General features: G+C 42.3%; 1 protein-coding gene across 1 annotated transcript in view; it reads left to right on the forward strand.

Annotated features, from left to right (window-relative positions):
- The window catches only part of VAMP2 (vesicle associated membrane protein 2), a 54,243-nt gene extending 38,151 nt beyond the window's left edge, over positions 1-16,092 (forward strand). The window contains exons 3-5 of the mRNA XM_021555754.3: positions 2,633-2,791; positions 4,695-4,746; positions 7,107-16,092. Of these exons, the coding sequence (XP_021411429.1) occupies positions 2,633-2,791; positions 4,695-4,746; positions 7,107-7,123 (228 nt within the window). The 3' untranslated portion in view covers positions 7,124-16,092. The remainder of the gene's footprint in view (positions 1-2,632; positions 2,792-4,694; positions 4,747-7,106) is intronic.
- Positions 16,093-16,991: the final 899 nt, after the last annotated feature.

Consider the following 16,991-nt stretch of genomic DNA (forward strand, 5'->3'; position numbering starts at 1 on the left):
CCCCGGCATCCCCCCGGCATCCCCCCGGCATCCCCCCTGCATCCCCCCGGCATCCCCCCGGCATCCCCGCCCGGCATCCCCCCGGCATCCCCGCCCGGCATCCCCCCTGCATCCCCCCGGCATCCCCCCGGCATCCCCCCTGCATCCCCCCTGCATCCCCCCGGCATCCCCCCGGCATCCCCCCGGCATCCCCCCTGCATCCCCCCGGCATCCCCCCGGCATCCCCCCGGCATCCCCCCGGCATCCCCCCGGCATCCCCGCCCGGCATCCCCCCGGCATCCCCCCGGCATCCCCCCTGCATCCCCCCGGCATCCCCCCGGCATCCCCGCCCGGCATCCCCCCGGCATCCCCGCCCGGCATCCCCCCTGCATCCCCCCGGCATCCCCCCTGCATCCCCCCTGCATCCCCCCGGCATCCCCCCGGCATCCCCCCTGCATCCCCCCGGCATCCCCGCCCGGTGTCCCCGCCCGGTGTCCCCGCCCGGCATCCCCGCCCGGTGTCCCGCTGCTCCGCGCTCCGGGCCCCGCTGCTGCCCCGGGCACCCCGCGGCTCGTCCGCTAAGGCCCGGGCAAACTTCTCTTTATTTATTTGACAAAAATGAAATCTCACCCGGGCAAATCTCGCTGCAGTCAGTAAGCAGTTCTGGGGAAACAAGCAAACGAACAAAACCAAACGCAAAAACAAACGAACAAAACCCATCAAAAACCCACAAGCAAAGCCACCAAACAAAACAAAAAACGAAACCCCCAAAACAACACAACATAAAAAAATCCAAAACAAAACAACCCAACTAAATCCCAAAAAAACCCCATAACAACAAAAAACCAACCAATGAAAAAAAAACAACAACAACAACAACAACAAAAAAAAAACCAAAACAACCAACAAAAAAACCCCAGAAATGAACAAAGAAAAACCCCCAACCAAACCCCCAAAAAACTAAGAGAATGGGTAGGAAATAGTAGAGTATTTTGTTTCAGCATTTTCAAATGGTTTATAATTTTCACTACAAATCATTGTACCAAGATAAAATTCAACTGAATACTAGCTGAGAAATCAATACTTTAAGAAAATTATTATTGTTTTATATGAAGTTAAGTGCTTTGAAGGTTTTGGTTTGGAAAAGCAAGTAAGAAAGTTTGGATTAGGTTTGATAGACAAGTGAAACAAATATTTTGAGACCTTTTGCCAGTCCTGTTAAAGATTCTTTCACTACCTATTTCCTCTCACTGTATTTGAATAATGTATCCTCTAAATAATTCTGGATTTTTTTAGGTAATAGTTAAATTTTATTAAATATGTATAACATGGAATTCCTTATTATAGAGTATGAGAATTAACAGACCATCAGCCTCATTCACTGCTAGAAAAATTTGACACAACTTTACTGAGATTGTGACACTGACATTTGCATTAGGGGTGACTTTCTACAGGATTTCTATTTAGTTATTGGCTTGCTAGAAGAGAATTTTCACCTTACTCAATGTATAAAATAAATGTATGAACAGCCCTTGCCTTGTATCCTGGCTGTGCAATGAGCCTGAGCTCTCTGCTATTCTTTGGGCTGAATTTGCTCAGGTAAAATATTCTCCTCCTCCACTTCCAAGCAGGACTTCAAATCATGGCTGAGAAGTCGTCTTGCCCAAAAAATGTGCAGACTAAGAAAATTGTTTTGTAAGGAAATGCACACAGTTCCCTTTAGAGTGGCCTTTATCTGTCTGGTTTCTCTACTTCAGGTGAGAAAGGTATGAAATGTGCAAGGAAAATAATGTCTTGTTCTTAGTGATGTCAGTCAAATTGTGCTGTAGAGATCTTCATCAGATCTTTGTATAAAAGTAGTCAAAAACTTTAATGAAAGTAACTGTGGTGTTTCATGATGTCTCTGTTTTCTACCTCACAGGGCATCCAGCACAGTGTAGCTCACTGAGGGTGTTTCACAGGCTGGGGTGTTGAGGCAGTGCCCAGGGGATGCCATCTCACACCATATGGCAAAAGGCTGGGTACCATTGTTGCTGCTTTTAGACTATTGTGGGGCTAAGAATGATTTATTGCCAAGATAAACGTCAGTCTCAGAGGCTGTGAGATTTCAGGGGAGCAAGCATTCAGCCATAGCTCAAAGTAGTAACAAGTTCTTCATTACAAGGCAATATAGAACTTTCTGATCCAATGGACAGTTGCCACTGGGTTTATTTTGCTTTTCTAACCTGTCACTTTTACTTAATTTTGCTGCACTGCGGGTGCTTTTACCGATGGGCTCCTATCTCACATACACACAAATGCTTCTATTATAACATCTAAACTCTCAGCTACTCTATCCAAACACACCCCTACACTATAAACCCTTCACCATCTTATCAATGCAGTTTCTCACTATCTAAAGGCATGTTCTTACTTACCACTATAGAAACCTAAGTTTATGTTTTTTCTGCTTAATGTCTGTGTACTTTATTTTTACATCAATCCAAGCTTCTCCCAGGGCTGCAAAGCAAACCCTCCAGTGTCTGTGGAAGTTTCTGGTTTTCCATTTCCCACAGCTGGGTTTAGGATGAGGTGTGACATTCCAGGGTGTGACCAGGTGGGCGCCCCTCAGCTGTCCTGTGGGAGGAGTCTCAGGTGTGTCTGTGCCTCACAGGTGGTGGACATCATGAGGATGAACGTGGACAAGGTGCTGGAAAGGGACCAGAAGCTGTCGGAGCTCGACAACCGGGCAGATGCATTGCAAGCAGGTGCCTCACAGTTTGAGACTAGTGCAGCCAAACTGAAGAGGAAATACTGGTGGAAAAATTGCAAGGTAAGGAATACAAATCCTTGTTCAGAAGCACTTTATGGCAGAAATTGCTTTCTCTTGCATTTAGTGGGACTTTGCCTGCAGGATGGCACCTCTGAGTCATCTCTTCTCGTCAAGGTGAAAAGAAGTGCCTTGACCTCGAGGCTCCAGAAGTCAAGCAACTTTGATCTTTACCAGAACCCATAATTTCTGCAGTATATAAAATGTAGATACAATTTTTGATGCTTCCCCAGTGCCTTCAAATAGGAATGGGAAAGCATTCCCTGTCAATTTGTGTCAGTTCTCTGTGGGAACCACAAAACCTGATCAGGTGCAGTGAATTCTAACAGTGGGAGAAAAGAAGTTTTTTCCTTGTGGGGATCATCGATTTGACTTTTTTTTTAGGATGTTAAACCATAAAGAATGCCCAAAACTGGGTTCCACAAACTTCTGTGAGAAGGGAGAAAATGGCAGTCTCTTATGAGGAGGGGCTGGTTAGGATAGAGCAGGGCTTTGATCAACCAGCTGCCTTCTCTGCTGTCTCCAAAGTCTAATCCTTTCCCCAGAGCAGAGGGAGCCTCACTGTCCTTTGCCTTTTCAGACCTTCTCTGGCACTTGTGGATTTTGGACCCAGAAATTTCATCTCCTCTTACTCTTCTAAGACTCTTGTCTTTGCTTCTTCCTACTCATGCACCACCACCGTGAACACTGTGCCAAAAGTTCAGCTTCATTTCCATTTCTCAATACCAACGTTCCTGCTGACTACTTATGTCCACCCAAATAAAACCAGCTGTTCCCAAGGGAGAATCCCACATGCATTCCTCACTAGCCTGTTGTCTGCTTTGTCTCTTCAATCCACAGTGCTATGAAATGTAAAGCAAGCCAAAATATTCTGGGTAAACTACATGTAAAAACACTCCAGAAATAAAAGGATGCACGTTAGAAATTCAACAAAGCAGGTCCTCTGGGCCTCTTTTAGCTGGTGCCCAACTGATATGTCTAGAAGGGCAGGAAGCAGGGCTTTTGGGAGCTACAGGCACAGATTTTGAGTTAGGTTTACTCATGTGACTGCAGTCACCACAGTGACCTGCACTACACTAGACCTTCAAACCTGCCCTCATTCTCCTTTCCTCAGTGTCCCTTCCTGCTTTCTCCTGGCAAACAATCCCCCGTCCTTCTGCCTCCCAGACTCTGGAAAGAGAGGGAAGAAATTTAAAAAGAATCTGCTGCAAGCCAATGTCCTCATGTTAGGAGGAATGAAAGCCTTGATTCAACATGCCCACATTGGCTGTTTTTCATTCTTTCTGCTCGCTGGGGCAATAATGGCAACTGGACTGCAGCGTCCTTGGAGGGCTCATCAGCTTCCAGGGAGCCTCAGGGGGGCTCGGAGGCAGCTCCCTGCTGCTGGGGGCTGTGCACAGCTGCACAGCATCTCTCCTGCTCCTGGGGGAGAAGGCTCCTGCTGTGCACCGAGCTGTTTCCAGGAGAACCTGCTGGAGCTGTCCTGGCTACCATGGGCTCCTGTCTCACCAGCAGCAGCACAAAGAGCTTTGGGCAGCTCCAGCTGCCTCTTCACTGACTCAGGAGATTGGTGAGAAGGGATGGGGTGATTTGGTGTCAAGTGTGAACCCGCCACTGGGAGTTCTTTTACTTTGGAAAATGAGTTTTTCTTTGCTACTGGGAATGGTTGAGGTTGGTCACAACATCTTTACCTGACAAACTGGCCAGCTTTGACAAGAGGCTCTGTCTATTGTTGATTTTAAAACCAACACTAAGTATGGGGTCTTAGCAAGTCTGTTGCAGTAAGTCTTTACAAGAGTTAAAAGTATGAGGAATGGCTCACTAAGTAAAAAAAATTGAGGGGTTAATGTCTTTCATCTGAAAACCTGACTTTCTCTTTTTCTTTCTTATAACTTTCTTTTTATAGATGATGATCATCCTCGGTGTAGTATGCGCAGTCATTCTCATTATAATTATAAGTGAGTAATTAATTTTCTCTTTTATTTATGATCTCAATAGCTTGTGACTTAAGAATGGCTGATACATTAAAAACAAAACAATGAAAAAATGGATATCAAATATTTAAACTGATTAATTGGTGAAATTTCCCTTCTAGTGTTATGCTTTCATAGTGAGAATTACTGCAAACTCCCTGAACACATATTGGCAGAATTTGTTGACATTTAATGTTTTTTACATTAGCATGTTACATAACTTTCCCTAGGATTAAAAGCTCTCCCTTTTTATGTTTTAAATAAATTTTTATGCAGTCTCAGATCTTCCTTTCATTATGATGACTGTCACAGTCCTGGTGTTTTCTACTAAGAACAGTAATTCTTGAAATACCTCATGCCTATAAAAAGAGGATGAAGGCACACAGGCAAACAGGCATCTGGTGAATTTTTTAGAAGCGTGTAGGTGCCTGGTTTCTGCCATATCAGCTAGAATTTGAGATGTCAGTGTTTCCTTGTGCACCTCGAATGCCCAAATGTTAAAGATGGCCCAAAGTCTCACTGACTTCTTTTCTCAGAAGATCATCTTGTTCCACGCAGTTGTTGTGGGGACGTTAGCTATGAATGAATAATAGCAGTCATGCTGGGTGGGACTCAGGGGCCTTGTAATGACAGGAACTGAGCATTTCATTTATGTAACCCTGTGTTAGCAACAGCTGTTAGGTGACATAACTGTAATATGGCCTTAACTCCTAAAAGGGAGATTTCTTCAGATACACAATGCAGGTAGTAACCCAGAAGAGATTCACCAGAAGGCCAGATTGGGGATGTGAGTTAATTCCCAGCTCTCAAGTTACATGCCTGATACTCAGCATGTTTTCCTCTGTTGCTCCTGTAAAGAAAGCTTACAGGATCACCTGTAAACATGACTAAAAGGAATGAGATACATGTGACAGTTTATTAGCCTTATGAGTGCTGGCACCAGAGTGACCCAGAATAATTCCAGGGTTTCGTAACACTGATACAACAAGAATGGGAAATTGTTAGATATTAATTAACTATATTAACTGGGTACTCAATTGAAAGACCAGCCCTTGTGCAGCAACCAGACAAAAGATGTGCAGCCATTGAACTAATTGCTGGGTATATATTCCTCATTGAGCATTATCTGAGTCTTAACAAGAAAGTAAAAAGTGGTCACATCTCCTCCATGGAAGTTTAGACTGAAACATATCTAAGTAAGACTGTTGCTTCACTCCTGGTTTAAAATGTTGAATGCCTGTCCTGTTAAGTTTAAAAAAAAAACAAAAAAAACAAAACAAAAAAAAAAGACAGTGCAGGCTTGATGTGGGTTAGGTTGAGTTTAGGGTATTTAATCATAGACTTGAGTGTCCTATTGTTCAACCCAGGCCGTGGCTCAGCACAGTGAGATCAGGTCAGTGAGATTTGAGTGTACCTGTTGTTCAAATTATTTTTCAAATTGATTCCTCTGTGATAAGTGCCTAAAGGTTGCAGGTCCAGGAAGGACCTTGTGTATTTAACTCAATGCAGTGTTTATTTACAGTAGCTCTCAAGTATATGTTTAAATTGTATAGACATCAAGCATCCACGTGCTGTTGGACAAGGCCTGCATGGCTTTTCCAGTGTGGTTTGAGTGGGAACAAGGCTGTCCCCTCCATGGGGGTGGCTGTAGGTGCAGACCAACTGAGCTGTTCCTCACAGCAGCCGTGGTGCTGAACAGCCCAAGCTGCCTGCAGGAGGGTGCAGAACAGCACATGGCTTTGCTGGGGCTGGGGACAGCAGCTAGCATCACTTCAGCCCTTGCCCTTTCTGCCTTTTGAGCCACAGTCTTCCCTGCTTTCTACTCCAGTTTCCCCTCCAAGTTCCCTTGGACACAGGAGGAGCATCCCTGTGGAAGGAATACTGCATGCCAGACACGTCACGCTCCTTCAGCTAAGAGGTGCTAACTAAAGATGTTTGCAATCCTCTGACCCCACACAGAATCACAGAATAATGAGGTTGGAAGAGACCTCTAAGATCATCAAGTCCAACCTATGCCCTAACACCTCAACTAGACAATAACACCATGTCCAGTCTTTTTTTAAACACATCCAGAGAAGGTGATTCCACCACCTCCCTGGGAAGACAGTTCCAGTACTTTATTATTCTTTCAGTGAAAATTTTTTTCCTAATTTCCAACCTATACTTTCCCTAACATAGCTGAGGCTGTGTTCTCTTGTTCAGTCAGTGCTGCCCGGGGAAGAGACTGATCCCACCTGTCTGCAACCTCCTTCACTGCTGTATGATAAAGCACAAGAGTAACTCTGTAATAACTCCTGGGTTTTGTCCTTTTCTTAATCTTTCTTTCCTTCTGCTTCATTTCCCAGTTTATTTCTCCACTTGAAAAAGCAGAGAAGGAAGACTTGGCACACCTTTGTTCATATCAACCGACGATATCAGTGTTCCTTTGTTGAACTCCGCTTTTTAATTCCCGGTGTCTTGGGATTTTTGCTTGTAATAACCCATAAGCATTCAGTGTGGTGTATTTTGGAATTCTGTTGTTTCCACAAGAAACTGTACCAGCTAAATACTGCCAAGTAGTTCCATACACTGTCTAATCACTGTGTCTTAAGATGTGTATGCACTGACCTTCAGAAACTGTAGTATATTAAAAGCATCCTAAAACATCTCAGAATCAGAGAATGCAGCTGTGGGGAAGCTCCTCTTTAAAGGGACACTGTTGGGTGGATTGGACCCACATCTAAGATTGCAGCAAACATTAGGACCAAAATTCTCCTAAAGCTCCTAAAGTTGGATGGCAAAATCCATTGTCAGATGTATCTGTTACTCCCAGTGAAGAGAGTGATACCTGTAATTACTCATGTAAGATATCATATTTCAATTTAGCCAATCAAACACAGATTTCTTTGAGATTAGATGTAGAATCCAAGTCTAAAAACACTGTCCACAGAAATAAATTAAGACTGGTTTGTCATCTTTTATGGATTTAATTATTTTCCTTATGGAAAACACCTCATGGTGTTCTGAACAACCAAGATGGCCTCAATATGAAAGTCAGAAAGGAAAAAAAAAAAACCTGTGTGACAGACAAAAAGTGTTAGCTAGGACAGTCCTGAAAAAGCCAAGTGAAATGCAGAAGTGGCAATACAAACATCACAAATGACTCAGGTACAGTCTGTTGCTGAAAACTCAAGGCACCATTTGTCAGGTTTCATGGACCATCTCTTGGATGCCAATCCCCAATAATCAGGCCCTGAGCTGCAGCCCATGAGCAGCGTTGGCGATGCCTGGGGCTGCCCAGCTCGGCGGGGGAAGCTGCCTCTGCAGTTTGCAGAAGTGGTCCCCACTGCCAGGATGGTTCAAAAATCAGGGAGAGGGTGGGGGGAACAGTGGGGAGAGGCTGAGAAAGGGAAGGGTGCCTAGCAAAGCTTTCCTGGAGAAGAGGAAGGAACAGAAACACTGTTCAAAGTAGTGGTGTTAATAGGCGTTAAAAAGATATATTTTAATTTGTGCATGTGGGTAGTTCATAAACCATACTGTCATCTTTGTAAAGTGCTCAGCTGAGATACCTATTATACTCAATTAATTTAAACTAACATTTAATGTAATTATAAGAAATTATATATTGTGGCTTGAGAGAAAGTTCTTTATGCTCTTGTGAAATTCTTGCTTTTCTTTTTAAAACAGTGAATAGTTTAATCATCCTTAACCAAACTAAAAATGAATTAATCAAATTTTGAACCAGGAAATTCAGAAAAGGGTCTTTTTAGGATAACTCCTTCAAAATTTCTAAAAAGAATCAATAGAATTAAAAAATAATTTGCTGGGTTGGGGTTTTTTGTCTGTAATTTATCTAGGGAAAAGAAATAGTGACAATAGTAGTGTAAATATTCCCACTCTGGACTATCTCTCTTGATATGGTTTTAGTTAAAAAAAATTGAGAGCCTGACCAGTTTGATGCTGTGAACCTATATATAAGTTGTTCTAAAGTAGAATTTTGCAGAGAGAATAAGTAATGATCGATTGAAAGGTTCCAGTTACATTTTTCCCCACATATTTATCACTTTATTATCACGTGTACTACTTCATATCATTAAGTCATAAGTGGCCCAGCCTTAATGAAGCTGAATATTTAAAGTTACTAATGTGGTAGTGGACTCCCTAGTATGCCCTGATCACTTCAGTCCTTCACTGGGTGAGAGCACAAACAATTCAGAAATCCTCCTGGGCTGGACAAAAACGTAGCAGGGATGAAAGGCCTGACTCCATGAGGGGACACAGCTGAGGGCTGCATATGAATGAGCTTTCACTGGGAGAGGAATGAGCCATTCAACCTCAGGAGCCTTTTTAAACTGCTACGGTAACTAGAGATCTGATATAAAGGAATTATCTGCTGAGAGTGGGACCCTGCCACCTACAGCCGTGCAGAGCGTGGTGTCCTCACAGGGCTTCTCTGCTGAAGAGACTTGTGAGATGAAGATAGCTTTACTGGAGGTGGTGCAATCAGGAAGGTGAAATGCTGATACTGAGCCTTAATACAGACGTTCCTTCTCCTCTGGGAGGCTGACCTGATACTCAGCTGATAGGAGTGCATATACACATTAAAGAGTTTGAATCCTCTAGCTACAAACATACAAAGCTCCCAAATGAAACTGCAGTGGAAGTGCTACAAGGATGCAAAGCTCACATTCTCCCAGCTAATGTAGTTCAAGCAAGTTAATAATCAAAATAAAATCTCACCTTTAGGTGAGAGTGGAGAATAGAAACCTTCTCTGTGGAATGTGGATTCACTCTCTCTCAAAATTGTAACTAATGGGGATGACTGCTAAATGTGAGAATTTGCAAGGAAGAGTTAAGAAACCTGCCTTCTAGGTGGGTTGTAGAATGTTTCCTCCTGACTGTTTCCTCCTGTGTGGTGAAGTATGGTGAATTAATGTGTTTAACTTTTCAAAGTTATTTGCCCACAGTGTGCTCTTGAATGCTCAATGTTTGCTACTACTTGTGCTGTGGTGGTTGGTTGTAGTTGGTAAGATAAGCCATGTAATCTTTCTAATTCTGCCCAGGGAGCATGAACAAATATATCTTGCCCTGATGCACAGAGCTCAACTGCTCTTGCAGAGGGTTAAACCTTCAGCAAGGAGAATATGGTAATGGAGAGCTGTTCAGGGTCACAGATTGTGCAACAGCATTTCTCACATCCGTGCAGGCTGGTGCAGAGCACAATCTATATAGACACAGCTGGAAATCTCACTTGCATTGGAGCCAGGATTGATTGCTGTCCACTGCTCTTCTACATTTGAAATGTCCGTGCAGTTACAACTGCCTGCCTGTGAATTTTCCATGAAATCCTTCAGTCATTCTTGTTCAGTCAGCACCAACCAGAATTTCAGCTCCTACGCTGTGCCAGTGATACTGCCTGGGCTGGTCAAAAGTCACAAAAGGGCTTCCTTTTAGTGACCCCCTGGCAAACCCTCAGGGGACTGCAGGGCCATTGCTTTCTCACTGCCACCTTGGGGACCAAACTGAGGCCTCTTCTGGCTGGAAGTAATGCTTCTGATAGCTTTATCCAGAACTAGTTATTGTTTGAGACCTGCATATTCATCCTTACCAGAAGTCCTCCTCTGCTTTCTGCAGCACATCCCTGAGGCTGTGCAGCAGGAGATGCCCTTCACACAGAGCACAGCTGAAAGGAAGGGGTTAACAGCTGCTCAGTGCCTGTACCATGGCTGCTGCTTGGCTTCTCAGTGGTTTGTCAATGATCCTACATCAGCTTCTGAGCTTGAACAAGTGTTGCTTGCACCCACTATCAACAGGCTATTGAGGCACACTTTCTCTCCAATTTAGCTCACGTTGCAGTGACACAGATGTGGCTTTAAACCCAAAAACACAGATGTTTTTAACCCAAAACACACATGTGGCTTTAAACCCCGAAACAGTGTTGCACATAATTTGGCAGGAAAACTTAGTGTGGAAGCCCTAACGAGGTACTTGACCTGATTTTCACGTGACAGCATTGCATAGCAGCACAGTCAATTCAACAGAGTGGAACCTAATCAGTACCATCAATCCATCCAGAAGGAGGATGGGAGAATGTGATAAGGATTCTGAATGTAACCTCGGGTCTGGAAGATAAGGGGTGATTTAGAAATGTAGTCCAGTTGGACTTGTGAGCACTTTCATTCAGTTGGAACCCATGTGATGTTAGTCCTAGGAGCAGTTCAGGCAAGTAAAATATTTGGCTTTTTTTCTTTTTATATAGTCATCTGCAATAAGTGACTTAAACACTCAGTGATAGAAGTGCAGGACATCATTGGCTGTGCAAGGACTTTATTAGAACAGCCTCATCTGTTATGCTTTTGTCTGAGCAGCAAGACCTTTTAAAATTCCACAGTTGCTGTCACTGCTCCTGTGACAAGGCTTCACCTAACTTTAATTTTATGAGCAGCTGCAGTACGTCTTGTCTGAATACAATGGATTTTAGCTCTTAAGACCAAGTTCTTGTCTTGACATCAATATCAGAGCATACCTGCAAAATGGTGATGTCTGCTGTTTAAAAGGGCATTGACCATGGGAGACTCAAAGTTGAGGAACTTTTAGAAGCTGGATCTCAACTCTTTCATGCTTTCACAGAGTGAATTTTCTCTATTCTGTGGGAGATTATCCACACAGAGGGAATATGCATGATCTATTATTTTTTTTTAAGAGAGCACCTTGATCACATGTTGGTGGGAGCTCTTCACAAATAACCTAGGGAGCACTTGGGTATGATCCCGGATTTATCTCTCAGCCCTGCTTCTCCTGCCCTTTAAACAGGGAAGAGGCTGAACCAGCAGCCTTATAAGGCACTGGGCTCCCTCCCAATGTACACAGTGAGTATTAGAGAAAGGCCTCAAAGTCCCTTTGATCTGGGTTTGGATCCTGACCTGAACTTTAGACTGTAATAGATCATGAACATTGGGCCCTGTATCTCGTCAGAAGACTCAGATGCTCTTCCAGCCAGTTCTTCCTCACCTGATTTAGGACCCTGTTGCTGGACAAAATACATTTGAGCCAGAGAAAGCACAAGCATCCTCAAATCAGCTTCTTTAAAAGCAAATTCAAAAGGCTGAAGTAATTTGAAAAAAAATGAATTGTAGCTAAAGAAATTACTGGCTGAAGATTTCTCAAATGGTAACATTATTGTCAGGAGAGATACTAGATTGGGATATATGAAACAACCAAACCAGAACTTCACACCAGTTGTTCTTTCTCCATCTGGTCTACTTCAGAAATACTTCAGGAAAGGATTTTGTTTTCCTCTTCAGTTAATTTCTCTTCCTCAGTTGATTAATGTGTGTCTCAATTGATGTGCTCAGTAGTTTTTCTTCTCCATTGAGAACCCTAAGGCTCTCTGCCTTTAAACACATGCATAAAGAGATCTGAGCCACCCAAGGAGTTTACCTTTCTTCCTGGTGCACTGACATTTAAAAGCTACATCTTAGAATAAAGCAGAAAAACTGTGGCAGTCTGGTTACATGCAGTTTTGGTGGAGTAAACACTTGATTATTCAACAATGAGTCACTCCTGCAGTAACCTCATTCTGTCATGAGTGTATCACATCTGCTAACTCTCCAAAGCAAAACCCAGAACCTGCACCTCTTCAAGACATGAATACAGCCTCGTGGTTTGCACGTAACTCTCTATTCAACCAAAGAAGCCACGTACTATAAGTTTAAAAGGGCAAAGTACTTGTTCTCAAAGAGAAAATCTCATAGAGAACATCAAAGACAATTATGAAAAAAACCTTCTCCATTCTTTAGCTCTTCTCACAGTGTCTGGCTTATCCATTATTCTTCAAGTCTCTTTCTGTTCTCTTAGAAAGCCATTGTGGTTTTGGAGTGTAGGTTATTTGTAGCACAGAATTTTGGGGCTGTTCTGCCCTCTGGGCTGACTCCCTACCTTGTGCCACGCTGTCACTGCTGCTCTCAGCCCGTGCTCAGGTGGGGCTTAGCTGAAGCTGAACCTCCTCCCACAACACCCAGCTCTCCTCAAACCTCCCCTCTCTGCTCAGCAGAATGTGGCTCCTGGGTCTCCATTTGCTTCAAAATTATGGGATACAAAATAAGACTAAACAACAGTATTTTTGCTATACTACCTTAAATTGTAACACTGGAATTTTAATGGAATTTATTTAACAGTTCTTATAACAGTAATTTCATTAATTTTGTTGAAAATAGAGGAAACAGTAAATAAGGATATTGTGGTAGTCACAATATTGTAAATTGGGAAATGGTGCAAGTGGAATATTGCTAACATTCAGCAAAATCCTTTTTTTTAGTGGCTCTACCTAAGACAACCCTTCCTATATTAAAATTAAGCAGTGCTTTTCTATCAAATTAAAATACTTACAATGAACTATAACAGTTAGTAGTGTTTTTCCTGGATGATGCAGGAGACAGATGCAGGAAGGATGGTGCAGCATTCTTTGCAGAGAGCACCTTTTGGGGTGTTGTAGCCCCAGATATGGGGCTGCTGGCAGCTGCAGCAGTGGCCAAGGACTTCAGTCAAATTAGGATTTCAGAATGTTTGGGGCAGTAAAGATCCAGCCTGAATGTCCACTTTGTCCTAGAGCAGTTTGGGCTCAGTAATGAAATCTTTTTGACACAGTGTGATTATTTTGGTTACTCTTGATCCTTTCCAGTTCCTGTGCCTGTCCACCTGTAAATGGTCTAAGGGGAGGATAAAAAACCCTTTGTTGAATCCATTACTGTACTGTCATGTATATGTGAATACATAGTGGTGGTCTGAGCTTTTTGTGAGGAAAGGTTTAAAAGAATTAAATCAGTTTATACCCCTGATACATTGCAGGTTTGTTTAAAGTAAAATATAATGGCAGCTGCAATTACTTTCTTTGTAAGATCGAGGTTAGAGATAGTGCATATAATGGACCTACAACTGCACAATGCATTTTTTTTTCCAGAAGTTTGGCTATTAATATTTATACAATTGATCTGACAGTTTGCTAAAATTTCTTTATTAATGAAAGTAACCTTAGCTGGAACTGAAAATTCAGTGATTGGAATGACTACATGCCAGTAGCAAGCTACTAAATAATGCAAGTTCAGCCTTTCATGCAACCCAAAGGGGAAAAAATTCTGATTAAAAGTAGAAATGTATGGTAAAGGCTATCGGTATAAAGTTTAACCATTACTTATTTATGTATTATTTAAGCAATTAGCAGTTATAAAAATAGTCAAATAATTAGTTTCCAAAGCTTAACTATAGATGAAAGAATATATTTTTTTTCTCATTAGAAAAGCTAACTTCAGTCTGTGTTCCATCTACTTTTTTTCCCCAGACAATAAAATGCTAATATTGCTATGACACACTCACAGGTCTGCACAATAAAATATTACACATAGCTCACTACTTGTCATGAAAAACATCATTATTTTTGTAAATGAAACATCCTCCCTCTCCCAACCACAAACGTGGTAAAATATTACTCACATGAGGTTTATCAGCATCACTGAAAGATTAGAAATTAGCACCTCCTACTCAAGAGCAGGACTTAAAAACATGCTTTGTCTGTTGCAAAAATACATTCTGAGGGGGATGCACCAACTGTGTAGAGGTTAAAATTTTATTTGATGACTTCTTTTTTCCTTCCCCTTTCCAAAGAAAATGCTTATATATGTAGACAGGCATTTGCCATTTGGGTGAGATGTTCTCCTTCCAAGTAGGAAAGAGATGAAACAGCCACTGTCTACTGTGAGCAACCTTAGTTTGCTTTGCAGCATAAAAAGTCCTCTAAGTGGCAATATATGAACTCTCATTATAAGCTTATTATGCTCATTGCAGGAAATGAGTTCATAGCCAGCTAATTAGTATTTTCCTTAATGACTTATACTTGAGTGTTAGCAGAGAAGAGCAGCCTCTGGAGGTGTTTGTGTAATCAGTTCAGCACTGCAGTGTCTCAAACTCACCAGCCTGGAGTGAGGAGCAAGGCGTGCCCAGGACTGGAAGTAGCTTCAACACGTGCCTAAGCATATAGTCCATGTCTATTTTCTGTTTAACACAACAAAAACCCTCATTTGTCCTTGCTAAACCCAGGCCTGGCATGGCATCTGTGCCATGTTCTAGTTCAGAAGAGGAAGAGCCTTTCCTTTGAATGATAACAAATTAGGGAGAAAAGGACCACTGGGGTTGTCTGGTCTGATGTTCTGCTCGAGGCAAGGCTGCCTTTGAGGCTGGGGCAGGTTGCATGGGTTTTGTCTCAGTGAGATTTGAAAATCTCCAAGGCCCATGGCTCCACAACAAATTCCATCATTGGGTATGTTCTACTGAGACTGATAAAAGTGCAGGAAACACCTTTATAAGTGCATGTGGTTTATGGTTTTGCCTTTTTGTTTTGTTGTGCACTGATCTGATTGGAATCAAATTCAGATCTAGTGGAATTAAGTGCCACACCCCTTTTTTCAAAGAACTTCCACTGACATCAAGAAATTTTCTTTCTTTCTTGTTGCCATTGGACTAAGGCAGGCGTGATCATGCTGAGGACATCAGTGCATTCTCTCCCCTGTGTGTGTGTGTGTGAAGCCTGCTTCTCTGACACCGAATAGGCATAGAATCAGAGTCAGAACATCTGCTGAAGTCTTGTTCTGTGCTGTCTGAGGTCAGGGACAAAATCTTGAGTGGCTGCTAAGTTACTAGACTGGCACCAAAGAAAGAAAAGGATTTATTGAGGTTGCTCTTTCTCCTCTCAAGTATCCTTGGATATGCCACCTGTTTCAAATGCTGATGGAATGGCACTGCAAAATAAAAACCTTTCTTCTACCTCTTTCCTAGTGATTCATCAAGCTTTACTTCCTGTAATGGGAACAATCAGAAATAAGTTTTCGGTTGCCCTTTTAAAAGCCCAAACTCCAGACCAAATCTCTAGTTGCATTCTTTTAAAGGCCACACAGTGGTGTTCAGCTCTGTAGTAAGACACTCAGAAAGGAGCTGAAAGTCTGTGCTGAGAACAGCATCTCTCACCTCATAGACTCAGCTGTACTGAGCAAGGAGCTGTGATTCGTGCCTCTACAGAAAACAACCCATTTGCACCTTATTGGAACTATCTGGAGAGGAAAAAATAACGTGGTGGAGACCAGGACATTTCTTAAAGTGCTTTACCTGGAGGTCAGTGGATTTTCATTTATAAATGATAAAATGCATGTATTTTGATGCTGAAATTGTGATGACTTACGAAGTTTGATATTACTGTACTTTTTCTGTGAACAGTGATTTTTTTGAAGTGGTGAACATATTTTCCAAGAGTATCGTAGACATTTGTAACATGTATGTTTGTGCCAATAAATCTTGTTTTAAGAAGTTGGAGTTTGTATCATTCTGTTCCCAATACACACAGTTTACGGACAGTTCAGCAGCTTCAGCTTTCATTCCGTCTCTGTGTAAAATACTAGAGACTTCTAGAAATGAAGATTTTCTAATTCGCAATGAGTTTTTACATGTTCAGTGTAATAGGAAAGAAAGAAAAAGCACTTCTGTTGTATAAACAGTAATGAACCCTGTATAAAAATATACAAACATTAACAAATGGTGAATAGGAGCAGATGAGAAAATGTATTTAGTGTGTTTGACCATATTCTTAATTTTCTTAATGGTAACATGGGTTTTCATGTTAACAGGACATGGGGAACTTGGGGAATACAATGCTCTGAAATACTGACAGATCACCAATTTGGTCTGCCTTGGACAGATTTTTGAAGAAAAGAAGGATTTTCAGTGAGGGGAATACAGACTCTTGCAGGGTCCTCTCCTGCCTTAACTTGAAGCAGCTGGTGCTGGCCACTTGTGTGATGGATTAATGGGGCATGGTAACTGTTGCCATGGTTATTCCTAATGAGCAATTAAGCCTTTTGAAGGGACAAGGGTTGGAAGCTGCTTTTCTCCCTTCCTAGCACCTACACCTAAATTTTAAATTGCATAAGCATCACAGTAACTCCACACCTTCAATGCATCGGGGGCATTATTCAACAACTTCTCTAATTTTGTTGCAGATGATCTCAGAACACATAAAAGGCACATTATTGTCTCTCCCCACCTCAAACCCAGGTAATGTCAAGATGCCTTTTTAAATGAAGGTTCTTTATAAGTAAAACTATAGATTTGTCCTTGGTAACTCAGTGCACCTGGCAATCAGCTGGGGACACTTTTGAGTCTAAAAGGAGACAAAGCAATCACTGATTTCATACATTGCACATTCTGGT

Source organism: Lonchura striata, chromosome 10 (assembly GCF_046129695.1).
Source record: "Lonchura striata isolate bLonStr1 chromosome 10, bLonStr1.mat, whole genome shotgun sequence".
Taxonomy (NCBI): Eukaryota; Metazoa; Chordata; class Aves; order Passeriformes; family Estrildidae; genus Lonchura; species Lonchura striata.